This window comes from Heloderma suspectum, chromosome 7, assembly GCF_057233095.1.
Source record: "Heloderma suspectum isolate Gila_16-S chromosome 7, 16-S_ref, whole genome shotgun sequence".
Classification (NCBI taxonomy): domain Eukaryota; kingdom Metazoa; phylum Chordata; class Lepidosauria; order Squamata; family Helodermatidae; genus Heloderma; species Heloderma suspectum.
The window spans coordinates 26,857,555-26,885,165 of record NC_139464.1 but is presented as its reverse complement, the minus strand read 5'-3'; the positions used below and the strand labels follow the sequence as shown (position 1 = coordinate 26,885,165).

Genomic DNA, 27,611 nt, shown 5'->3' with positions numbered 1-27,611 from the left:
ACATAAGAAGAGCCCTGCTGGATCAGACCAAGGGTCCATCTAGTCCAGCATTCTGTTCACACAGTGGCCCACCAGCTGTCGACCAGGGACCCACAAGCAGGGGAAAAATGTCTCCCTATTCACATTCTCCACACCATGCATAATTTTGTAGACCTCTGTCATGTCTTCCTTTACCCATTGAAACTGATATATTCAAATCTATGTAGCTACGTTTTTCTTTTGTTTTTTCCCCTTTTGTTGAAATTGTATAATAAAAAAAAAGTTTTAAAATCTTGAAACTGACCAGGTTTTAGTCTCTGACCAACTGCACTGCAAAGGTGCAACTTCAAACTTGGATTAGACCACCGAATTAACATGTTCTGCATCATAGAAAAAGCTGTCCCAGTAGGCTTGTCAGATGACTATCATTTTTAAAATAACAGAGTCCCATGGTGCCTTTAAAGGACTAATACATTTAGGCTGCAACCCTGTAGCCACTTACCCTAAGCCCCATTGGTCTCAGTGGTATTTACTTCTGAGTAGACATGTATAGGATTGTGCTGTTAATGTAGCATGAAAGGAATCTACTTCAGCAAGTGCCAGAACTATCACAGCAATCATCACCATTTTCAGACCCAGCACCCACATTTAATTGCAAACAGCAATATGGGATCCGCTTCTTAATTTAATTTAAAATATTTATATTGCATCCCAGCTTTTTGTTGCTTATATTTGACACCTGAGGTGCTTTGCCATATATGCCCGTTTTTATCCTTTAGGATGAATCCTCCTGTTTTTATTAGTTGTACAGAACAGACAAGGGGAACATATGCAAGTGCTTGCTCATTAAGCGGGTGTGCCAAAAAATCTTTTTCTACACAACTATTAAAGATAAAGGAACACTGCCTTCCTTGGCATCTGGTCACCCTTTTCTCTGCCTCTCTCCTTCCCTTTAAAAAGAAACCCCCAGAAAGAAAGAATAGTGTTGGTGTCAATGATGTGACGCACCTTAAGATGGTACCAACCCACCACCGAAGACCAGTGATGAATACTAGGGGCTGGGGTCACTGTAGAGAAGGAAGAAACTGAATCTCATTCTGCCAGGGAGTTGAATAATATTTTGCGACTTATATCCTGGTATAAGGGCTCGGTCCTTCAAGCTGCAATGTTTTCCGTTTGTCATTTGCTGTGATTGTCTTGTCGCTTTGGGACTAAAGCTGTTTGCAGAGACACATCTCTGAAATGTCCACCATCTTGCTGGATTAGAAGAATGCTTGGGCTGGCTAACTAAAACTGGGCAAGCAACTTTGGAGTCAGAGGGCTATTGGTTGCATTGCTCCTGTTCAAATAGATTTCTTGTACCAGCCCTCCCCAGCCTGGCTCCCTCCAGATGTGTTGGACTACAACTCCCATCATCCCCAGCCAGCAACACCGCACACCCCATGCCAACTCTAAACCATGCAAAGAATTCAAATGTCATGCATTGTAATCTAGCTACGTTACTGCAGGTCTTTTGTCAGTTGATCTCAGGCTGGCAATACCACATTCAGTGCAAGACCAGGCATGGTATTTCAAATGTGGGGTTGTTGTTGTTGTGTTTTGTTTTTTTAAAAGCAACAAGCATATATGCTTTTACTTGTTCTTTTTAAACAGGTTTTTTAAAATTAAATCCATTGTAGAAAATCCATCATAAAACTATCAAATCCAATACATAAAATAAAATGAAATCATAACAAACATCCTTTCCTAATTAAGTAAAAAACAACATTGTGTCAAGATTTATATGACCCCAGTGAGTATGTGTTCAAATGCCTTTGCTTGGATAAATTCAAGATTAAATTGTTAAAAAGCAAGCAATGCATTCTAAGAGCCTTTGTTCTAGTTATCTATTTATACCTCATAATAACTAAAGCAATATTGTCAGCACAGGCCAAAGAGCCCCCCCCCCCGCTTTTTTTTAATAAAAAGAATTTGAGCTTTTGGTATGAATATACTCATTTAGGTGTTTATGCCAGCAACAACAGCTCACCCACAAAGGTTCCCCTATTTTTCCCGTACATGGGGGAAACTAATTCATCCTCCCTCCTGCCATGTTACGTCATGGCCCTGTTGGAAGATTATTTTCCTAGGAGCAAGAGGTTCCAGAAATGGATGACCCCATGAAACTACCCATATCAGGAGACCTGGGGAGGCTGGGCCCTCAGGGGAGAAGACCATGGCTCCATCCCCACAGGACGAGGGGAGTTCTGCTTCAGTGACAGAGGCTGAGCGACCACCCAGTCCCAGAGAGCATAGTTGCCTTAAGAGACAAATCAGTAGGGCTCCTGTAAGAAGCACCTGACTCCGAAGAAGGACTCCTCAAGAGAATGGAACTCCACAGGAGCAAGGCTTGTAATGTAGTCCAGCTGAGGAAGCCAGATTCCGGCTGAACTTCAGGAAAAACTTCCTGACTGTTAGAGCAATACGACAATGAAACCAATTACCTAGGGAGGTGGTGAGTCTCTCCCACACTGGAGGCATTTAAGATGAAAGTGGACAGCCACCTGTCAGGGATGCTTTAACTTAGATTCCTGCATTGAGCAGGGGATAGGACTCAGATGGTCTTACAGACCTCTTCCAACCCTACTATTCTATGATTCTATGAGCCTTGGATGGCAGCATAAACCTGCATGCTTAGCCTAGCCTTCGCTGGAAACAATGCTGTTGCTGCAGCTCCTGTATCTTGTACCCTGGCCTTGACTTGTGCTTGGACGTCTGTGTTATCGACCTTTGGACTTCTGCCTGATGTTGCTTTTTGGAACTCTGATTATACTTGACTGATATCCTTGTGTTTGATTTTGGCTACGTCTCTGACTTCTCTCTGGAAAATCCATGTTAGCAAGGTAAACTGTGTTTGACTATTGGCTTGTTTTGACTTCTCTGTTGCAATTAGCTTTGTGTTTGCATAACAAAGATCTGAACTTAGTTGAGGCAGGACATGCCTCTGCCACAATCTACTTAACAGCCCCCACTCACACTGCATTTTCTTTCAAGACCCAACAAGCCAAGAGACTAGGCAACAACACTGTACTACACTGCAAGGTTGTCATATACACTACTTTCTCTCCACCTCTCCCCTGGCAATATAGATATATATTGCCTCCACTCCACAAAATGGGGATATTAATGATGGACTTTATCTACATGTGCATTTGCAGGGTGATTTTTTTAGCCCTCGAATATGCTAAAATTTCATGCTTTTTTGCATGAAATTAAACTTGAATTAGAAAGAGCATGCCCTTCTGTCTTTGCTGCTACCTTTTGCTTTTGGGTGGACACACTACACTGAAATATCAGATGCAGTAAAATCCTGGATGTCTCAATTGCTCTTCTCCGGGTAAAAAAATTGCTTCTCTACCAGGGAAGACCCCAATGAACCAGGACGTCTCTCTTCCAAATGATTGGTGCATATGTGTGTGTGATTCTACATTTTTCCCTATAGCACAGCTTCTGTAAATGCCCGTTGTAGTTATGACTTCACTCATTAGCTAAAAACAAGGAAGGCAAGGGCATGCTTATTTCTCATGATACAATTTGTCGCTACAGAGCCCACGCTATTTGCTTTGTATTTCTCATTCAATAAAGGCTAGATACTTGCTTTTTTTAATGAAAGCTCTGGGCCTGTTGGGGCCTGGTTCGCCTGTCCTGCTCTCTTAGCTTGCCATAATTTGTTATTCTAGAAAAAAATAGATATAATATCTGCCAGTGTATATTGTTCATCCATTTGGGGCTGTTTCTTCTCCAGTTCTGCATTTTCCTGCTTGGAATGCCCGTTTTTCCATTGGCAAGCCACCCAGACCACCTTCTATACCAGACTGCACATTATCCATAATTTGGCTTATTTTCTCCATAAAAACAAGCTCAGCCAACTGTTCATGAAAGGAATCTGAAGAACACAGAAGCTAGAAATTAGTTATATCCTTTGAATATCCAAGAAAAGCGACTACATGTGGTTTGGAGTAATAAGCTTTGAACTGCACATTAATATAATTGAGATAATGTGTAATTTGCCCATTAGGCATCTTAATAGTTTGGATTACATTTTCTGTTTTTAACTTGTTTCTGCAAGCAAAGATTGTGTCTTCCCCACCACTTCTCAGAACTGTTGACAAATGGAATGAAGGTAGAAATCAGCTTTCTAAGTTTGCAAAACACTTCTCTCTCTCTTTTTCTCAGTTCCTTCATTCTTTTTTGACCATATCTGAGACGTGTTATACAATAGATTTAGGGAAAAACAAATGTCCTGCAGGAGAGGTCTTTAATCAGAGAGAACCATGTATATGCTAGCACATATGCATGTATTCTGTTTCGGCAGCCTGCTACCCTCTATAGTCATTGCAAGGAGCTGATTTTGTGGAGGTCCCGCACCATAACTCAACAGCTATAAGGACATGGTGTGGGGCTGCCCATGGTCCTTTTGCTCACTGAGTTCAGTGAGGCTGTTCAGGGATGGGGCTTAGAGGAGACTTGATGTTGTGTCTGAGAGCTAATGCGATATAGTGCCAGCCTCCACTGGGTTGGGTGGGATATTTAGGCATGTGTGGAGGGAGAGCAGAGCTCTATCACTTCCTATTCCCCATGAGTTCCTCATAGTATTTCCTTGCCTGTCCTGGTCATACAAGTCAGGGTGTTGAACTTCTTTCAGCCTGAGGGCCAAATTCTGTTTTGAATAAGCTTGGGGTGTGTGTGTGTGCATGCCATTGGTGGGCAGGGCCAAAGACAAAGGGGGCGGGGCCAAAAATACCAGCATATCTTCGCTTAAAGTTCTTACTGCCAGTAGCTAAGCCTTAAGAGAGGCATTTAAATATCCTAAAATGGGGCAGGGGGAGCTCCACAAAAGCCAGGAAACCACCAAATGATCAGTGGTCAGCAGAAAGGGGGTGGGGCCAGAGGGAGGGGGCTTGGCCATCTGGGAAACACTGGAGTGCCAGATTGGGACTCCAGGTGGGCCAGACTTGGCTCTGGGAACTGAGGTTCTCCAACCCTGGTGCAGGATGGGTTAAAGTCTTTGCTGAACTGGGGCCGTAATCCGGGCTTTTAAACAGTTTAAGATTACAGGTATTGTTCCCGGTCTGTATATTTCTTTTCTTCCTTGTTAGAAGTGGAAAGTATCTGAAAACAGCCAGGCACCTTGAAATACTAAACCAGGCTTGCAGATAAATCTTTAATTGCTGACTGTGTGTAGAGTTGCCAGGTAGTCTTTCCAGCCCTTTTCTGCTTCTGCCACTGCTTCACCTTTCCTGCCAAATGGCACAAAGAGGATGCTAACCGTACCTCACAGTGGGCAGATGGAAAAGCTGTAGTGGTGGAGTTGGTAGAGACAGGTGGCAGCGCCACAGGGCACCTGGATTCAATCCCCTCCACTAGTTCTGTGTTCTGCCCACCTGCCTGTCACTTGTGTTGGCACTCCCTCTGCACTGGGGAGGGCACTGTCGCACTTTTCTTGGAAGATGCAGCTACAAGAGTAGCGCTTTCCTTGCACCCAGCTATTTGCGTATAGTGCCACTCAGTTGCCTAGAGGTAAGAGCATAAGGAGAGCCCTGCTGGATCAGATCAAAGGCCCATCTGGTCCAGCATACTGTTTTTCACAGTGGACAACCAGATGCCTCTGTGAAGCCCACAAGGAGGATATGAGGGCAATAGCTGATAACTATCAGCTGATGATACCAGTATAGTGATCCGCTGTGAATGATTTAATGGGGAACCTTTTTCATCCCAAGGTTGGCATCCCCTCATTTTCCTCTCTCTCTCATAATACTAGAACCCAATGGGGTCATCCCATGAAGCTGATTGGTGGGAGTTTCAGGACAGAGAAAAGGAGCTTTATGGAATTCTGTCGCCTGCGGCTTGAATTGCCAGATGAACTGCATCCTAGAGTAATACAGGAACTGGCAGAAGAACTCTCAGAACCGCTGTCTATTCTCTTTGAGAAATCATGGAGGACAGGGGAAGTGCCAGATGACTGGAGGAGGGCTAATGTTGTCCCTATCTTCAAAAAGGGTAAAAAGGAGGAACCTGGGAACTACAGACCAGTCAGTCTGACATCAATCCCTGGGAAAATTCTGGAGCAGATCATAAAGCAGTTCATCTGTAAGCACCTTGAAAACAATGCCGTGATTACTCGAAGCCAACATGGATTTGTCAAAAACAAGTCCTGCTAGACGAATCTGATCTCATTTTTTGATCAAGTAATGTCCCTTGTAGACCGTGGGAATGCTGTAGACATCATATACCTCGACTTCAGCAAAGCTTTCGACAAAGTGCCCCATGATATCCTGATGAGCAAACTAGCTCAAAGTAGGCTAGATGAAACAACGATCCGGTGGATCCACAGTTGGCTACAGAATTGGACTCAAAGAGTGCTTATCAATGGGACCTTCTCCAGCTGGGGAGAGGTAACGAGTGGGGTACCGCAGGGCTCAGTCCTGGTCCCAGTGCTCTTCAACATTTTTATTAATGACTTGGAGGAGGAGGTGCAGGGAATGCTGATCAGATTTGCAGATGACACAAAATTGGGCGGGATAGCTAATACTTTGGAAGACAGAAACAAAATTCAAAGTGATCTTGATAGACTGGAGCGCTGGGCAGAAAACAACAGAATGACATTTAATAGGGATAAATGCCAAGTTCTGCACCTAGGAAAAAGAAACCAAATGCACAGTTACAAGATGGGGGATACGTGGCTCAACAACACTATAAGCGAGAAAGATCTTGGAATTGTTGTCGATCGCAAGCTGAATATGAGCCAACAATTGGCTGCAAAAAAGGCCAATGCTCTTTTGGGCTGCATTAATAGAAGCATAGCTTCCAAATCCCGGGAAGTACTAGTTCCCCTCTACTCAGCACTGGTTAGGCCTTATCTGGAGTACTGTGTCCAGTTCTGGGCACCACACTTTAAGAAGGATGCAGACAAACTGGAGAGGGTTCAGAGGAGGGCAACAAAGATGATCAGGGGACTGGAAACAAAGCCCTGTGAAGAGAGACTGAAAGAACTAGGCATGTTTAGCCTTGAGAAGAGAAGACTGAGGGGAGATATGATAGCACTTTTCAAGTACTTGAAAGGTTGTCACAGAGAAGGCCAGGATCTCTTCTTGATCATCCCAGAATGGAGGACACAGAATAATGGGCTCAAGTGACAGGAAGCCAGATTCTGGCTGAACACCAGGAAAAACTTCCTGACTGTAAGAGCAATATGACAATGGAACCAATGACCTAGGGAGGTGGTGGGCTCTCCCACACTGGAGGTGTTCAAGACGAGGCTGGACAGCCATCTGTCAGGGATGCTCTGACTTGGATTCCTGCATTGAGCAGGGGGTTGGACTCGATGGCCTTGTAGGCCCCTTCCAACCCTACTATCTATGATTCTATGAATTGGGATTATGGTGTGCTCATTAGATTACCAATGCCAGGATGTTGCCACCAACATGGCTTTGTTAATAGTCCTCTGACCATTTCACTTTTACTTAATCATCACTGCCTGTCCTTTTACGCATTTTGTTTCTCTCTGAATTCGCTCATCTTGATTCCTAGCTCCCTGCCCCGCCACCGTGTGTGTGTGTGTGTGTGTGTGTATATGTGTGTGTGTGTGTATATATATATATATATATATATATATATACATACATATATATATATATATATATGCGCCTGCCAATTTAGGATTGCACTAGGCACCTGATGAAGTGGACTCTAATCCACAAAAGTTTATGCCATGATACATTTGTCAGTCTATGGTGGCAAGCACTGTTTCCCTACCCTGATGTCCTCCAGATGTGTTGGACTACAATTGCCAGCATGCTGGGAGTTGTAGTCCAACACATCTGGAGTTCACTGGGGTGGGGAAGGCTGCTCCAAGGTACCATGAGACTCTTTGTTGTTTTTTCCATGAATTAATTAGGCATGCTGTGAAGGAGTAAGGAGCCTTGATCCAGACCTGCTCATTCTACCTGCGGCATCTCTATTCATCCCCACCCTGGAATAGTACCATTTTCAGTGGGAGGCGGGCTTATAGGCCCTGCTTCCTAGATGCCACGAAGCTACCTCTTAATCGCCCTCTTGAGAGTGATAGGAGTTCAGTGTTCTTCTTCCCTCCCCAATACCAGATGTTCTGGGAAGCTTTATTGTTATTCAGAAGCTTTTAATCAAGGGCTGCAGATGCACAGCTATGGATTAACTGGTGTGTGTGTGTGTGTGTGTGTGTGTGGCGTCTCTCACGTTATATTGGAATGTATCTTCATTGCAGTAGTAAAAAATAACATGGATGAAGAACAAGAGCAGAGCTGTGTGGATCAGATCAAGGGTCCATCTGGTCCAGCATTCTGTTCACACAGTGACCAACCAGCTGCCCACAGGAAACCCACAGGCAGGGTGTGTGTGCAGCAGCCCATGTTCCCCAGCAACTGGTGTACATGGTTATACTTCCTCAGATACTTGAGGTAGCATATAGCCATCAGGACTAGTAGCCTCCATACATTTGTCTAGTCCCCTTTTAAAGCCATCCAAATTGGTGGCCATCACTACGTCTTGTGGTAGTGAATTCCATAGTTTGACTATGCTCTGTGTGAAGAACTACTTCCTTTTTTCTGTCCTGAATCTCTCACCAATCAGCTTCATGGGATGACCCCAGTGGGTTCTAGTATTATGGGAGAGGGAGAAAAATGTCTCCCTATCCACGTTCTCCACACCAAGCATTATTCTGTACACCTCTATCATATCTCCCCTTGCCTTTTTTCTAAGCTAAACAGTTCCCAAACATTGTAACCTTTCCTCATAGGGGACTTGTTCCATCCCCTTGATCACTTAGTTGTTCCAGTTTCATGGAGCAAGATGACACTGCTGTTTAAGCAAGTGCTACTTTTCCTGCAGATGGAAAGTCTATCGTTGTCACTGTTCCATAACCTGGCAATTACCTGCTGAGCGCAATAGGTGATCCCTGTTAGTGTTCTCTCTCTCTCCTCCCCGCCCTCCCAGCTTTCCTGATTTGGGGTTTTTGCGTCTAACCTTGTGTAAAATCCTAGCTGTGCTATAGCAGATACCTTCCCAATAGTCGCGATCAGAAAACTGTGTCTGAACTGATGCACAGACTGTACTCTATATTGCAATAACTTGCATGGTGGATCTAGATTATTAGTAGCCATGTAAAATAACTGCATAAGGAGATGGTGGTCTGTAGCCACTTGTCATATGCTGACAAATCCGTGTTACCACAGTTCGAAGCAGCTGTGGAAGGGTGGTCACACTGTGTTTATATGGTAAAGAAGCTACCAAGAATCCCCTCCCCATGAAGTGCAGAAACTATGCAGTAAACGCCCATGTTTACTATATGTGTTGTGGTAATTGGAGCTGTCTTGCCCCACTCGGTCCCATGATGGCCCTATTCCTGAAGGATATATTTGGATTTAGAGTTAGTTGCCTTTTTGGATCAGTGCAGATGTAACATGGTTACATCTCTGTTCATCATGGTTAACAAATAGAGAGCCAGTCCCTGTCGTGTCCCCTGGTTCTGAAGCGCCACATTACCCCAAGGAGGACTTGGATTCAGTCGGGTCATAGGTCACCCCACTTCAGGGCGAGCCCTTGGCCTCCCCTTCTATAATTTCCTGGTCTGAGGATGGAGCTCTCCCATCATCTGGCTCCAAGGATGACTCCCCTGCAGCTTCTCCTGGCCCTCAGCCACACAGGAGCATGAGACTGCAGAAACACACCAGCCCTTTAAGAACTGCATCCAGTGAGGGTGGAACCACTGAAAGCCCAGGGTCTGCCAGCCTTCTCAAGGCCTGAGTTGCCTGCAGCCCTTTGCTGGGACAACAGTTCCTTATGGGAGAACAACACTCCAGCCAGCACTTCCTGCAGCACACTTCCCAAGGTCCTGACGTGACCCAGAACAGCTCCCGGAATGCATCTTCCTCATTGCAACCCCTCCTTCCTCTGAAATATATCTCATCTTCCCCCACTGCTGACACCACCACCGCCACTCTTCACAGCAGTTAAGCATCTTGTCAGCATCTTATGAGTTACCCGCTTCCGGCCACAGTGTCAGATTTTGGTTTAGAGGAAACTCAGCTTTGCTTTAACTGCAGATAGCACTGGTGCAGATAACTGCTTACCTGTGGTGAAAAGGTTCCTCCTGTGCAAGCACCGAGTCATTGCTGACTACTGGAGGGACGCCGCTTGCACTGGCGTTTTCTTGGCAGACTGTAGCGGGGTGGTTTGCCATTGCCAGTCCCAGTCGTGACTACCTTTCCCCCAGCAAGCTGGGTGCTCATTTTACCGACCTCAGAAGGATGGAGGGCTGAGTCGACCTGAGCTGGCTACCCGAGACCCAGCTTCCGCCGGGATCGAACTCAGGTCGTGGGGAGAGTTTTGGTTGCAATACTGCTGCCTACCACTCTGCGCCACACGAGGCTCTTCTACCTGTGGTGAAGGGGTGTGCAAATTTGTGCCAGGGGAGAGGTAGGGCTATGGAAAAGGAGTGTGCGTTAAGTGTATTAACAGGGACTTGGCATTGCATCTATCCTGGTCTTTGGTGCCCCACTGAAGTTGGGTGTTGCTCTTTCATGTGCTGGCTTATTTGTTTGAACATATGAAGCTGTCTTCTACTGAGTCAAACCATCTAACCTAGTGTTGGAGACTCACTACTAGTCAGAATAGAAAACATCTCATGCAGAGGTTCTTTCTGTGCTATCTGTGATCCTTTAACTGGAGATTTGTTTGTTTATATTTATATTCTGCTCTTCCTTGCAAGGAGCCCAGGGCAGCTAACAACCCATATATAATCAATGAGACACATGCACACTGTTGAAATCCTAACTCTAAAATTGCAAAGACACAATAAAATACAATATGGGGTTGAATGGGATGCTAAGGGTTGAATCTGGGACCTTTTGTGTGTGAAGTAAGTGCTCTACCGCTGAAGGAATGGCCCTCCCCATTCTAAAAGCTTCAAGCTTACGTAGAGGGAGAAACCACCAGTCCACACCAGAACACACCCAGAGAGATTGCCAGTCCAAGTGCGCCCCTGCCCATCTCCCACGCTGGCACACAGTATTGCTGAACTCCCCACTTCCCTTGCTGATGAGAAGTCCAAGCGTAGTAGTGCTACGAGCTCGAGCAGTCTCCCCCAACCTGGAGCCCTCCGGCAGTGCTGGCTCCAGGTTTGGAAAGACCCCTGGGCAAGACACCCTTAATGGGCGCCCTCCTTCAGTGAGCCTGCCTTCTCATCGCCATTGTCACCAACAGCTACTGCTCATCATTGTCTTTCTCATCATGGCTCCCACTTGCTTGCTTGGCAGGCAGAGCCAGTGAGCAAGCAGGCAGGGGCAACTACTGCTCCTCACCACCACCACCACCACCACCACCACCACCGTTGTCTGGGCCAGAGCAAGAGGCAGGGGAACAAACAGGTTGCAAGGGTGAAGAGGAGGAGCAAGTCCGAGCAGCTCTTGTTGGTGGGCCCCTGCTGGGGTGTAGGCCCTCAGCAGGTGCCCAAGCATGCCTACCCTTGGCACCGGCCCAGCCCTTCACATGTGTTGAACTACAACTGCTTGGCTAGCTGGGAGACTCTACCTCGGCCTTCACAACCTGATGCCCTCCAGATGTGTGGGACCACAACTCTGCTCTGCTGGCTGGGGTCTTCTGGGAGCTGTAGTCCAACACATCTAGAGGGCATCAGGTTGGGGAAGGCCAAGGTAGAGTTTCTTTTGGATGGGAGAGCTCCAGAGACTTATGGCATCTGTCGTATTCCTGTGGCTTACCACTGCATTGGCGAGTCTCTGTTAAGTGGACCAAGACCTTGGATTGCGGCTCAGGGGAGAGGCGCACCGGCAGGAAATGGAGAGATATTGCAGCTAATTGGCTTGCCCTCAGCCCCCGCTGCCTTGCTATGGCTGCTGCTAGTGAAAGCCCGAGCTAGGAACTGAGATAGATGGGTGGTGGGCAGCCCCTGCGAAGCTGGGCTCCCAGCGGCGTTGCTAGGACTGCTGACCTTCTGCAGCCAGCCTGGGCCTAAGCACTGCTGCTGGGAAGAGGCAGCGGCTAGGTGCTGCCCTTATGTCTTTCCAGCACGGAGTGAAGATCTTTTGATTTACACAGCCCTTCTGAGCTGTGGTGCACCTCATAGACTTTATTGTGCTGTGGTTTGTCTTCATGGGTTTTTTTTTATTGCCATACTGTTTTGTTTACACAATCCAGTTTTAAATGCATCTTTTAAATGGTTTTATTGCTTTAATTGTTTACGGGCTTGTTAGCTGCCTTGGGGGTAGCAGTGCTGAAGGACAGCTTATAAATGCAGTCAGTCAGTCAATCAATGGGAAAAGCAGTTGCAGGTGGAGTGTAGTTCTTACACCTGTGCAGTGAAGGGGAGGGAAAGAACTGGTTTTTACTTTTACCTTCTGTGCAGTGGAGGCTGGTGACTCCAATGTCAGTGGGGCAGTAAATCCACTCCAGGGTTCAGTCAGAACTCTAAAGGAGTTGATTGATAACTCCTTTAGAGTTCTGACTGGTTCTTTCTGAAACCTGGAGTCGATTTACCCCCACACTGACACTGGAACCACCAGCCTCCACTATTTCTATGTACTTTTCTGGCAACTGGACAGAGATTGACTGTCTAGCCCATATCCCTATTACCAAAGTCTTGCCCCTGCTCTCAGTGTCAGGATTGATTCTGAACGCAGGGAGATAGTTAGCAGCTCAGATTCAGATAGAGGAATAGCCAGAACTGGGGGATGCATTTCCCCAGGCCAGTTCAGATATAGGTAGGCATGCTTATCAAGTTACTAACTACTAGATGGCTGGGCCTGAAGCCTCCCCCCCCCCCCGTCCCCCTCTGTGAGAAGCCAGGAGGAGGAAGAGGAGGAGAGTAGGGGCTGTGACCTAAGAGATGCTGGACTGCGGCACAGAGCTAAGAGGGAAACGTCAGGGCGGAGCTCAGACGGTCGACCCGGTTAGCAATGCGTGAGAGGCGACTAGGGAACCATCCCTGGAAGGGCAGGACATCCCTCCCTAAGTCAGTCTAGCCAGCAAGCCTCAAACTGCAGGCAAATGGGTGTTCCCATTTGAATCCCCTAGAGGCTTTCCTTTGTAGCCTGAGAGTCTTGGAGGATTTGCATCTGTAATGAACCTGTTGATAATGAATTAAAGGCCTGAGACTGAAGCCTCTCTATTTGTGTGTGTGAGTGCATCAGGAAAGAGGGGCCCAAGGGAAATGTGGCACTCAGTTCCACCCACCACCACCATGGCTGCTACCTCCGAGTTCCAAATTTGTGAAGCGATCTGGATTCTATAATGGACCGGTGCATGTATGGTCCCAGTTTGCAGAAAGAAGGTTGCCCCTGATGGCCTTTCTGTCTGCTTCCTTTAGTTCTGCCAGCCTGTGTAGAAACAAAGGGGTATGGGCAACTAGCATAATGTCTGTAACCTGCAGTTAGGCTTGTAAATAGCCAGTTCCCTATGCACCTATGGTGAGCTAGAATCAGCTCCAAGCAACCAGAAGCTTTTGTATATTGGAAAAAGGTGGGTTTTTTCCCCACTCCCTTTCAAGCTGCTGTTTTGTACAAATAACTAACATGGGGAAGGATAGTGGTGGATCAGTCATAGGCTACATGCTTTGCAAGCAGAAGGTATTGGGTCCAGTCGCTAGTATCTGCTACTATAAACATCTCCAGTAGCAGAGCTGGGAAAGGGATCTCAGCCTGAGACCTTGGGGAATTGCTCCTGGTCGAGTGTGCAATGGTTTAACCCAATATAAGGCAGCTTTGTATGTGCATAGCATGTGGGATCAGGCAGTGAAATATTGTAGGTTCTGCGGACTTCTTTGAAATGCTCTTGAATGTGTATTGATTGATATCCCTAAAACTCCTTTTTCCCATTCTGTATCTGTTATTCTGTTTTTGCTTTCTTGCAGGCTGAATATCTTGCTGGCTGGGATGGACCCCTTTTATTTCCATGCTGTGAATGTAGTCCTGCACTGCCTGGTGACGCTTATGCTGATGTATACTTGTGACAAAGCCATTTTCAAGGACAGCCGCCTGGCTTTTGTCACTGCTCTCTTCTTTGCTGTCCATCCTATTCACACTGAGGCCGTAAGTAGCTGAGAGACCTTTAAGCTACAAGAGTTTCCTTTCCAACTTCATGAAAGCACAAGTTTTCCTGGTAATTGAAAAATGACCCTTTTGATACGATAGAAGTGTGGCCTTGATTCAGTAGAAGGCAGCTGCATAATATACCCCCACAATAAGGGTGGAATCTTTGCTTCAAAAGATCAGCAGGAAAAGTGCCCCTGTGTTTAGAGAAAACAATCAGTGTGGCATGGGAGGATAATAATAAACTTTACTAAAAGTTTCTGTCCACGATACCACCCTAACACATGGTCCTGAGCAGGTTTGCTTAGAAGTAAACCCCACGGAGTTCAATGGGACTACCTTTCACGTATATCTGCTTTTGTGCTATGCGTATAATTCTGATTAAGTGCCTTAGAGCAGCTTTGCTAAGAATAAATGCCAAGTGTTTTCACTGAAGAATAATTAGATGCTTGGCTGTCATGCAATATTAAAAGAAAAAGCTTTTGAGATGTCTATCCTGCTGAGGCATTGTTTGGCTTCCCTTTCTTCTTCTAGAGTTCTCGTTCCCTCTTTCTCTCAAACTGAGCACAAAAAAGTAACCCCATATTCAAACAAAGTCCCAAAGTCTTGAGAGAATCATAAATATTATAACTTAACATAGGATTGTGCACATAGTTATAAATTAGAAGAGCTGAAAACATTGATCAGTCAATCCCCGTGATTAATTCCAAACTAAATGAAACATTGATTTTTAAAATAAGCTGATACCAGCATATCATTTCAAATAATAATACCTAGCATTTATATAGTGTTGTTGTAGGCTGCAATCCTAGATATGCACTAACCTGGGAGTAAGTCCCGTTGAACTCAGTGGGGCGTGCTTCTGAATAGACATGTATAGTATTGGACTGTGAGGGCTCAGAGTATTTCACAGACATTATGTTGTTGTAATCCTTATAACCTGCTGTGCTCCAGAAGTTTTGGACTACATCTCCCAGCATTCTTAACTGTACCTGCTAGGGCTGATGGAAATTGAAGTCCAAAACATCTGGAGGATACCAGCTTGGGGAAGGCTGCCCTACAACAACCCTGTAAAGGCAGGCCAGTATTATTCTTGTATCAGAGATGAAAGGCTGAGGCTGTACAAGAATGACTTATCTAAGGCCATATAGTGAATTTGTGTTGGAGGTAAGGTTCTGATCAGGGATTTCCAGATGTACAGCTAAGTCTCTTCTCCTTTTCACTATAGTTTACCAAGAGTGCAAGAGTTTTGATATTTTTATCAAAGCATGGGAAAAATATTTCAAGTTCCAAAGAATTCCCAAGAGGCCTGGATTGCTTGGCCAATCTGGGATAGCTCTGCTTTAGGGCATAATTCTTAGTGAAGATCTCCTTTCAAGCCCTCTCGGAATGAATGGGACTGTGGATTTGTGCAGCTCCTGTTAATTTCAGCAGGGCTTGTGTAGAAGAATTTGCTGGATGACTGCATGGTTATTAACCCAGTGGTTTTTTGAACATTTGTTAGAGCATGCCTCCCTAAATCAAGGAAACAAATACTTGCGCCTCCCCAAATATAACTGTGCCCATGTCCACACACATAGTGTAAATTTAGCAAACCCTAAATGTGCTTAACTCTGTCTTGCAGAGGTTTTGTTCCCATGAATAAAGGTGTATGGTGTTGGGTTGGGCTCGTTAAGGAGAGTGAGTTCTTTCTTTTAAAATGCATTTCTTTTTCTTTTGTTATCCGAGTCTGTAGATAAGCTAGTTTTAAATATTCATTTATTTATTATTGACATTTTATCTCCCCTTTCTACAAAAGGTATCAAAGGTAGTCAATGATATAATATACCAGTGGAATTTGCAACAAAATGTTGCAGTGAGGAGTGCCCCTGTTCAGGGTTCCAGCCAGCCAGTCAAGCATACCATCTGCTAGGATACCCAATCTATTACAGGGATTGTGAACCTGGAGCCCTCCAGATCCTGTTGGATGCCACCTCCTATCAGCCACTGTGGCCAATGGTCAGAGATGATGGGAGTTGTAGTCCAGCAGCATCTGGTGGGCATAGGTTCCTCACTCGTGCTCTATTCCATTTCCCTTCCATGCCCACTGAGTATGCTCAGTCCTTATTGGGCTGTTCGGATTTCATCCCCTTAGGTTCCCCCCAATATATTTTTTGTACTCCTCCCCAGTCTGCAAGCCTGCCGATACCTCCCTTTTCTGTGTGGCTGGTGCTGTTCTAGCTGCATAAGGATCCACACTGGGAAAATGAGTTTAGTATTAGTATATAGGGTTCCATCCAACTTTTCCATTGTTCTGTGTGAGTAAGGGTGCAATCCTGTGCATGTTCAGACGGAAAAAAGTCATACAACTCCCAGCAAGCCCTAGAGTTATAGGACTTTTTTCTGTCTAAACATACATACAATTGCATCCTAAGAAAGAGAACTCAAGGCAGAACAATGGAGAAGCATGCTAACGTGGTTAAGTGACTCCTGAAACTTTCCAGCTCTCTCCCTCCCCAACCTGTCAAAAACCACAGGCAACTTGAGCTAGTTTGAAGACAATTAGGAAATATCCTTGTAATTTAGAAGTGAAGTCTGCAAGGGCCAGCATTATTTATGAAACATTGCAAATGACAATTTGATCTTTCTGGCTTTCCCCTCTGAGCCAGTCCTTCCTTAGGGGAGCTGGTAGATGTGGAATGCATAAGATTTAGAATGCTTTGAGAGTGCGATGGCTTGTCTTGTTGAGATCCTTTCAGGAAAGATTATTTCTTTAATAACAAAGGAGCCTTGAGCTTTCTGGATGCCTCCCAGGCTGTTTCAGACCTTAATCAGCCAGTCTTTAAATAATGCAGCTCTTTGGTGGTGGTGGTGAGGAATTATTAAAGTTGGAAAGGGCAGGGGGGTGTTGGATGGAGACTACAGGCGTGCTTTGATTTATTTAGTTTTAAGGTAAGAATTAACATAGTACAAAGCAAATACCAGAATTATGAAGATGAATTAGCTTTATTAGAAGCCAAGTTTCAAGGGGTGTTTTTAATTTCTTGATATTTAGGAGGAGGTAAAATGTTGAACCCCTTCATGGATCACTGCCTTGTTGTGGCAAAGGGGCTTGTGTAACTCAGTGAAGCCATAAGCTATGCCGTGCAGGGCCACCCAAGACGGACAGGTCATGGCGGAGAGTTCTGACAAAATGTGGTCCACTGGAGAAGGAAATGGCAACCCACTCCAGTATTCTTGCCAAGAAAACCCCATGGAAAGTATCACAAGGCTAAAAGAGATGATGCCGGAAGATGAGCCCCTCAGGTCGGAAGGTGTCCAATATACTACTGGGGAAGAGCAGAGGGAATTTCCAAGTAGCGCCAGAAAGAGTGAAGCGGCTGGGCCAAAGCCGAAAGGACATTCAGCTGTGGATGTGTCTGGTGGTGAAAAGAAAATCCGATGCTGTAAAAGACAATATTGTTTAGGAACCTGGAATGTCAGATCAATGAATCAAGGTAAGCTGGAGGTGGTCAAAGATGAGATGGCAAGACTGAACATCGACATCTTGGGAATCAGCGAACTAAAATGGACAGGCATGGGTGAATTTAATTCAGGTGACCATCATATCTACTATTGTGGGCAAGAATCCCTTAGAAGAAATGGAGTAGCGCTCATAGTCAACAAAAGGGTGGGAAAAGCAGTACTGGGGTACAATCTTAAAAACGATAGAATGATCTCAGTACGAATCCAAGGCAAACCATTCAACATCACAGTAATTCAAGTCTATGCCCCAACCACTGATGCCAAAGAAGCTGAGGTCGATCGGTTCTATGAAGACCTACAACACCTTCTAGAACTAACACCAAAACAAGATGTCCTCTTCATCATAGGGGATTGGAATGCTAAAGTAGGAAGTCAAGAAATCACCGGGATAACAGGCAGGCATGGCCTTGGTGTACAAAATGAAGCAGGACAAAAGCTAATAGAGATTTGCCAAGAGAACATGCTGATCATAGCAAACACTCTTTTCCAACAGCACAAGAGACGACTCTACACATGGACATCACCAGATGGTCATATCGAAATCAGATTGATTATGTCCTTTGCAGCCGAAGATGGAGAAGCTCCATACAGTCAGTAAAAACAAGACCTGGAGCTGACTGTGGCTCAGATCATGAGCTTCTTCTTGCAAAATTTCGGCTTAAATTGAAGAATGTAGGGAAAACCACTAAACCATTCAGGTAGGACCTCAATCATATCCCTTATGAATATGCAGTGGAGGTGAGGAATAGATTTCAGGGATTAGACCTGATAGACAGAGTGCCTGAGGAACTATGGACGGAGGTCCGTAACATTGTTCAGGAGGCAGCAACGAAATCCGTCCCAAAGAAAAAGAAATGCAAGAAAGCCAAGTGGCTGTCTGATGAGGCTTTACAAGTAGCTGAGGAAAGAAGGGAAGCGAAAAGCAAGGGAGAAAGGGGAAGATATATCCAACTGAATGCAGAGTTCCAGAGAATAGCAAGGAGAGACCAGAAGGCCTTCTTAAATGAACAATGCAAAGAAATCGAGGAAAACAACAGAATGGGAAAGACTAGAGATCTCTTCAAGAAAATTGGAGATCTCAAGGGAACGTTTTGTGCAAAGATGGGCATGATAAAGGACAAAGAAGGCAGGGACCTAACAGAAGCAGATGAGATTAAGAAGAGGTGGCAAGAATACACAGAAGAACTATACAGGAAAGATCTGAATGTCCCTGATAGCCATGATAGTGCAGTCACTGAACTTGAGCCGGACATCCTCGAGAGTGAAGTCAAGTGGGCCTTAGGAAGCATTAGTAACAACAAAGCTAGCGGAGATGACAGTATTCCAGCCGAGCTATTTAAAATCCTAAAAGATGATGCTGTTAAAGTGCTGCATTCAATATGCCAACAAATCTGGAACACTCAACAGTTGCCACAAGACTGGAAAAGGTCAGTTTACATTCCAATTCCAAAGAAGGGCAACGCCAAAGAGTGTTCAAACTACCGCACAACTGCGCTCATTTCACATGCCAGCAAGGTTATGCTCAAAATCCTACAAGCTAGGCTTCAGCAGTATGCGAACCGAGAACTACCGGAAGTACAAGCTGGGTTTTGAAGAGGCAGAGGAACTAGAGATCAAATCGCCAACATTCGCTGTGTCATGGAGAAAGCAAGAGAATTCCAGAAAAACGTCTATTTCTGCTTCATTGACTACGCTAAAGCCTTTGATGGTGTGGATCACAACAAACTATGGCAAATTCTTAAAGTGATGGGAGTACCAGACCACCTTACCTGTCTCCTGAGAAACCTGTACGAGGGTCAAGAAGCAACAGTAAGAACCAGACATGGAACAACCGATTGGTTCAAAATTGGGAAAGGAGTACGACAAGGCTGCATATTGTCACCCTGCTTATTTAACTTATATGCAGAGTACATCATGAGAAACCCCGGGTTGGATGAATCAGAGGTCGGAATTAAGATTGCTGGGAGAATTATCAACAACCTCTGATATGCAGACGATACCACCATAATGGCAGAAAGCGAAGAGGATCTCAAGAGCCTCTTGTTGAGGGTGAAAGAGGAGAGTGCAAAAGCTGGTTTGAAACTCAACATTAAAAAAAGTAAGATCATGGCATCTGGCCCCATCACTTCCTGGCATATAGAAGGGGAAGAAATGGAAGCAGTGACAGATTTTACTTTCTTGGGCTCCAAGATCACCGCAGACTGTGACTGTAGCCATGAAATTAAAAGACGCTTGCTCCTTGGGAGGAAAGCTATGGCAAACCTAGACAGCATAGTAAGAAGCAGAGACATCACCTTGCCGACAAAGGTTCGTCTAATCAAAGCTATGGTTTTCCCAGTAGTAATGTATGGCTGTGAGAGCTGGACTATAAGGAAGGCTGAGCGCCGAAGAATTGATGCTTTCGAACTGTGGTGCTGGAGAAGACTGTTACGAGTCCCCTGGACTGCAAGGAGGTCAAATCAATCAATCCTAATGGAAATCAACCCTGAGTGCTCATTGGAAGGACAGATACTGAAGCTGAAGCTCCAATATTTTGGCCACCTAATGCGAAGAGAAAACTCTCTGGAAAAGACCCTGATGCTGGGAAAGACTGAAGGCAAAAGGAGAAGGGGACGGCAGAGGATGAGATGGCTAGATAGCATCACAGATGCAATGAATATGAACTTGAGCACGCTCCGGGAGAGAGCGCAGGACAGGAAGGCCTGGCGTGCTATGGTCCATGGGGTCACGAAGAGTCGGACACGACTAAACGACTGAACAACAACAACAACAAAATGTTGAAATAACATGAATAAATTATTAAGAAACTTGCCAGTTTTAGAGACGAGGAAAATGCTCAGTGCGTTCTCTGATGGTGATTAAAATTTATGGATGAACTAGGATTTAATCCAACCTTTTGTTAGCGCAGTTTACCATAGTTAGGAATTATTGCGCTAGCCTGTCGGGAGGCTCTTCCTTTTAGACGGGTGGGGAACGTGTGGCCCTCCAGATAGTTGGTGGGTTGCAATGCCCATCAGCCCCGGCCGGCATAGCCAATGGGGAGGGATGATAGGACCTGGAGGGCCAGATGTTCTCCATCCCTGCTTTAAGAACCTGTCTCCCTGTATGAATATGTTGTTTTTAAGGAGCATTGATATTGTTGACTTGCAGGGTTATGAACATGTCTGGAGAGGGGATTGTTTGTAGCCCAGAAAACTGTCCCCCAAGTTTTCTTCATCCTTTGCTCATCTTTTTCCTCCGCAGCCCTTAACTTTGAACTAGCTTCATGCCCAAGCTACATCTTTCATCAGAGGTGTGCAACCTCTGGTCCTTGACCTAAATTTCAGAAGCCCTCCACCTGCAGTCAGTTCAGACCTCTGGCAAAAGCAGTTTGTTCCTCTTCTGGCAGCCTGCGGAGTAGGGAAGGAGAGAAAAGGGGGCGGCCCCATTCAGTGGAGGCTGATGGCTCTGGTGTCAGCGGGGCAGTGAATCTGCTCTGGGTTTCAGTCAGAACCAGTCAGCACTGTAAAGGAGCTATCCAAGGTGCGAAGCCTCCAGCCTCTACTGACCCTACCTACTTTCCTTCTTTAAAAGAGGTAGTGCTCAGGCTGTTCCCGAAGAAACCAAACCTGGACACAGAAGATGTAAACAACCATAGGCTGGTTGCCAGCATCTGGGCAAGGTGCTTGGGTGAGTGGTTGCTGATCAAATCCAGGCGCTCTTGGATGAAACGGATTTTCTAGATCCAGTTCATTCTGGTTTTAGGCTTGGTTTTGGAACAGTTTTGGCCTTGGTCACCCTGTTCTGGGAGAGGGACAGGGGGAGTGTGACTACAAAAGTGTGACCTTTTTGATGATGGCACTCTGTTTGTAGAGTGCCCTCCCTAAAGAGGCTCACCTGATGCCTATTTTTGGTGCCCAGTGAAGACTTTTTTTATTCTCCCAGGTGATTTAAGAATGGTGCTTTTAGATCTGTGCACTGTTTTATTTTTGCTGCTGGTTTTACTTTGGTTTTATTATGCATTGCATTGCTTTCCCCACTTGGTGCTGGTTTTATCCTGGTTTTATTATGTGCTGTCTTCCCTCATAATTGTTTTATTGTTTGTTTATTTTATGTTGTCAATTTATCTGTAGAATGCCTGGAAAACTTTGGTTATTGGGAGTTCTAAAAGTGTAAAAAATAACACAAATAAATAAGCACTTCTGACTCTGGACCCTTCTACTTTTGGCCTCCAGACCCCAACACAAAAAGGACCCCCACTCGTGTTATATACAGAATGTATTTGTAGCCTGATGGCCCTCCTTAAGTGAGGAAAAGTCACTTCCAGAGGAGTTGATTGGAAATGGAGAACCTGTGATGAAGGAGCTCAGCATACCGTTTCCCCATTCAAGTGCCCCCCATCTCAAGACTCCCCCACCCTGGGTTGTTACCCTGTATTTAAAACCATGTGAGAGAAAAAGCTGGCCGAGGGGCAATTTTAGCAAGAGCCTTTCCTAAAATCCCTCGGATGAACTGCAAGGGCAATCCCCTAGCCCCTACACAGTGTCTGAGGGGCCATAGGATGCCATGGATCTCCCCCCTGAGGCTTGGGACAGAGTTCCAACCTTGGAAAAGGAGAGCTGATCGGATTTCCCACCAAAGCCCCTTCCAGTTGCCACAGAAAGCTCTGTTGTGACTCCCTCTCGCAAGGTCAGGACTCCAAGTATGGGAAGGGAGGAAAGGGGAGGGGCATAGGCTAGCGGGCAAGGAAGAGAGGAGAGGCCATGGGTCCACTGGATCCAACAGCCTCTCAGCTGTCACCCCTGGCAGAGTGAGTAAGTTGGACGGGCATTAAGGGGGGACAGAGAGACACTCCTTCTGACCTGCTGGTAAGAGCCCAACAGGGCTTTGGATCGGCAGAGTGTTCTGAGATTGGAGCCCTCTGTCATTTGGGCTAGCTGCTCATGGGATTGCTCTCTCACTCATCTATTCTTTTCTCTCTTTTCTGGGTGCAATTTGTAGACGCTCTTTATTCCAATGTATTTGAATGCGGTCTTGTTATGTTGCTATATACAGCATACAACTGTATTCATTTTCATCCCCATGGCAAAAAGTTAATATCTTTAAGGGTGCAGTCCTATACATGTTTAGACAGAAGAAGTCCTGCAACTCCCAGAATCCCAATCCCAGTGCTGGGAGTTATAGGACTTTTTTTTTTTTTTTGGTCTAAACTTGCATAAGATTGCAGCCTAAATGTCTTTTGGCAAAAATGTGGGATTGATGAGGACAGAGGTTTTGCCTCTGGCAAAACCAAAGCTTCAGTTATCCTTTACACACTTACCTGGGAGTAAGACTGATTGAACCCAGTGGTGTTTACTTCTGAGTAGACGTACATAGGATTGCACTGCAATCACTGGTCAGACATTGGTCATCACTGATGCATTGAAATACAGTTTCATTATTTAGCTGCAACTGTAACATGTTTTTCTTTTTTCCATCCCTTCTTAGGTAACGGGTATAGTAGGCAGAGCAGATGTGTTGGCCTGTCTACTATTTCTTTTGGCTTTTCTCTCCTATAATAGGTATGGCTTTTTTGTCTTATGGGTATGATACTTGTAGTTTTCAGGGGGGACAAATAAATAAGAAATGGTGACTCGTGGGACCTATTTTATGCCGGCAAACTCCATTCCTTCCCTTACAGTCCTATTTCTTTTCTGTTTCTCCCCCGCCCCCCTTCTCTCTGTCTCTTTGCAATGGATGGGGGACAATAGCTAAGAACAATTGCACAACTAGATACGTTGGCGCACAGCTGGTCACTGGAACCCCACACGTATGGTGTTGTCATCTGCACTGTCCGCACCACGTGCCCATTGCAGGCTGGGACCGTAGCTCAGTAATGGAGCAGCTATTCTGCATGCAGATGGTCCGAGGTTCAGTCCCTGGCATCTCCAGGTAGGGCTGGGAAAGAATCCTCCCTGAAACCCTGGAGAGCCATTGCTGCCAGTCAGCATCGACAGTACTGGGCTAGATGAGCCAGCGGTTTGACTCAGTACAAGTAGCGGAGGCTGATGGCTCCGATGTCGGGGTGGTGGTGAATCTGCTCCAAGTTTCAGTCAGAACTCGCGGAGCGATGTAACGCACCTTGGATAGGTCCTTTAGAGATCTGACTGGTTCTGACTGAAACCCAGAGTGGATTCACCGCCTCACTGACGTTGGAGGCAGCAGCCTCCGCTGGGTACAAGGTAGGTTCCTATGGGTTGTATCTAGTGTTAGTCCTACGTAGAGTAGATCCATTGAAATAAATGGGACTTCAGTTAGACTGACATTGGATATAGCCCATTGGATACAACCCTTCCTGTTCCTGAGCTAAATACAGCAGTTATGTCTTGACAGAGCAAGCAAGTGGTAAAACATGGTGCGTAACGAAGCCGTGAGCAGATATATGTCGTGGGTTTAGTTTTCTTTGTCCCCAGCCTGAGGGTAACACAACAGCAGAGAAAGGGAACGTAGGAAACCCTGGAGAGCTGTTGCTGCCAGTCAGTGCTGACGGTACTGGGCTAGATGGACCACGGCTCTGACTCAATATAAGCCAGCTTCCTATGGTCCTCTGATATTTTTCATGACTAGCTTTTCAGGGTCTCAAGCCCAATAGCCTAAAACAGGCAAACAAAAAAGCTAAAAGGGAAGCCACTTCCTGTGGTGGGCAGTGGGGAGGGCCGGGGGAGGATTTATGAGATGCCAAAGTAGCAGTGGGAAAGAGTGCTTAATCCTTTCTTATCTGCTGTTTCTCTGCATCAAACCACCTGCACCCCTGGGTGCCACATGTATGTTGCAAGGATAAATGTGTGTTTGGAGTCTCATGATGGGGAACGGGAGAGCAGTTGGGGCAGAGCAGCTTGGAGCAGAGAAGTGGCAGGTGAGGAAAAGGTTACCCCTCTCCTGTTTCCCTGCTCCATATTGCATCCCCCAGCTTATCCTTTAACTCCTTTAACAACCCCCCCCCCAGCTGTCAGTGTTTCCTTACATGCATTTGCAGAGGGCAAATAGAATACCTGCTTTTCCCAGGATGCTTCCTGCACTCCTGGTTGTATGGGATGGTACCAACCTGGGTGTGTGGGTGTGGAAAATTGCCCTATAGGTGTGCCTGTGAGTAGAGACAATACCCCCGAGTTCTGCATGCACTGAGAAGCAGGCATGGAGCTGTTGCACAAGCAGGCTGCCCAGCTCATGCCAGTAGAGGGAAAAGCCACATGTGCTCACAGAACTTTCTTTTTAAGTGAATGTGGGCACTGCATGACCCCTGTCAATTTTGTCTGTGCCCTGAAAATTTTTGTGGGCAGAAATTTAGCACAAAACGATTAGCTGATTGTATATAAAGTTATGAAAATTCTGGTATGATGTGCAGGACTGATAGATATTTTCTAATCCAGAGAACCTTATTTGGAAGAAATGTTTGGCAAACTAAATTGAGAATAATATCTTTGTCTTTAGCCTCCCCATCCAATTATACTGTAAACAGTACTATTGATTGTTGTTGTTCAGTCGTTCAGTCGTGTCCGACTCTTCGTGACCCCATGGACCATAGCACGCCAGGCCTTCCTGTCCTGCTCTCTCTCCCGGAGCGTGCTCAAGTTCATATTCATTGCATCCGTGATGCTATCTAGCCATCTCATCCTCTGCCGTCCCCTTCTCCTTTTGCCTTCAGTCTTTCCCAGCATCAGGGTCTTTTCCAGGGAGTTTTCTCTTCGCATTAGGTGGCCAAAATATTGGAGCTTCAGCTTCATTATCTGTCCTTCCAATGAGCACTCAGGGTTGATTTCCTTTAGGATGGACTGATTTGACCTCCTTGCAGTCCAGGGGACTCGTAAGAGTCTTCTCCAGCACCACAGTTCGAAAGCATCAATTCTTCGGCGCTCAGCCTTCCTTATAGTCCAGCTCTCACAGCCATACATTACATCTTGCTTTTCTGCTAACAATGATTCTCGTTTTTCATCTTCCTTGTTCCCTCTATTTCCAAAGTTCAGAGGTGAGTGGCAGTACTTACGTATCAAAAAGTGCACCACCTCTGTAGAAGTGGGAGTTATTAGTAGGGGCAGGAGAATTCCAAAGCAGCTCTATGAGGACTGAACATGTTCAGTGAGCATGAAAAGCTGACTATTGGAAGGCAGGAGCAGGGGACAGAATGGAAAACTGGGGAGACATGTGAGAGGGGGAATGAAACAAAGTATGCTGGAAGTGGGCATAGCTGGTCAGTTGGAACCCTGAACAGGAGCATCCAATACTGCAACATTTTGTTGCAGGTCTCACTTGTTTTGTATTAATCGTTTAAAAAATGTTATTTCTGACCAGCCCTAGATTTTTGAATTGATTGTTGTTGTTGTTCAGTCGTTAAGTCGTGTCCGACTCTTCGTGACCCCATGGAACATAGCACGCCAGGCCTTCCTGTCCTCCGCTCTTTCCTGGAGTGTGCTCAAAATTTTGAATTGATACAGTCATCCTAAATAAGCCACAGAACTTTCTTTGCATGGGGGAAACCTGGTGCAAATCTTTTATTGTCCTTTGTCCTAGGAAATGTCCGTGGTATAAATTAGTGACAGCTGGGTTACATGTTACATCAGTCAGGAAATGCCTCCACAGGGGTGGTGGCTCCATGCATAGAGATAAGAAAAGGCTACAGTGACATACGGCCTGGATTTCCCGTACTAAATTGAAAGCTGGCATTAGCTGTGAATATCTAGGAATGGAAATATGGGCGTTGCTCTATCCCTGCACCGCTATAGGGAAAGCCCTATAATACCTCCCCTTGCTGTTTATAGTGACAACCAATTCAGTTGAATGTTGGAAGCAAAAATCAGGGCTAAATTTGAACATCTGAAGCTGCCTTATAACTGGTCAGGCTGTTTATCAATTTAGCCCAATATTCTCAACTCTTGCCTAGCAGGGCTCTTTAGGGCAGCCTTCCCCAACTGAGTGCCCTGCAGATGTTTTAGACTTCAACTCCCATCAGCCCCTGCCAGCATGCCCAATGGTCAGGCATGCTGGGAGTTGTGGTCCAAAACATCTGGAGGGCACCAGCTTGGGGAAGGCCGCTTGTATTTCTTGGGCAGAGGACCCGCCCGTCTCCTGCTCCTTGATCTTTTCAAACGGGAGATGTTGTAATCGAACTTGGACACTTTGGTTTGCATAGCATGTGCTGTACCACTGAGCTACGGTCCCCCTCCCCTGAGGTATACCTGGGTTCCACATGGTTGTGTATGTGTATTCAGCCCAGCCAGTCTTACCTTGCTTGTCCTGGAATAAAGGCTCACCTGTGGCCACCTGGCCTGCCCAGCTTTCTTTGGCTCCAAAAGGTAGCAGGAGGTGGCTTCTGGCAAACTGGTCTAAAAGCTCCTTCCCTTTCTGTAGCTGAGCTCTTCTTTCCATGAATTTATTCTGTCTGAGATTCCTGTATCTAGCATTCCTGTATCCTGTAATTTCCTGCATCTAGCATATATGCTGATCAGTGGGAGATTCAGGACAGATAAAAGAAAGTACTTCTTCACTCAGTGTGCAGTTAAACTATGGAATTCACCTCCATAAAATGTAGTCATGGCCACCAGTTTGGATGGCTTTCAAAGGGGTTGGACAAATTCCTGGAGGAGAAGGCTGTCAATGGCTACTAGCTTTCAAAGGGGTTGGACAAATTCCTGGAGGAGAAGGCTGTCAATGGCTACTTAGCTATAGGCTACCTCCAGTATCAGAGGCACTGTGGCTTTTTGTAGCAGTTGCTGGGGAACCAAACCGGGAAGGCGCTATTGCACTCGTGTCCTATTTGTGGGTTTCCCACAGGCAGCTGGTTGGCCACTGTGTGAACAGAATGCTGGACTAGATGGACCCTTGGTCTGATCCAGCAGGGCTCTTCTTACGTTCTTATATTCTTACTCTTGATCCTTTCTTTTAAAATCTCCACACAGCCTTGCTTCTCCTCATCAGTTGGCCCTTTTTTTCATTATGTGCCTGCATATGACCCCTGCTCTTCCATATTTACCACCTTCAGCTCACCAAAAGCCTCCT

General features: G+C 45.8%; 1 protein-coding gene across 1 annotated transcript in view; it reads left to right on the top strand.

Moving 5' to 3' along the window:
- Positions 1–27,611, top strand: part of TMTC1 (transmembrane O-mannosyltransferase targeting cadherins 1) — a 215,959-nt gene that overhangs the window by 13,071 nt on the left and 175,277 nt on the right. The window contains exons 2-3 of the mRNA XM_084809370.1: positions 13,919–14,096; positions 23,067–23,140. Coding sequence (XP_084665496.1) covers positions 13,919–14,096; positions 23,067–23,140 — 252 coding nt within the window. The remainder of the gene's footprint in view (positions 1–13,918; positions 14,097–23,066; positions 23,141–27,611) is intronic.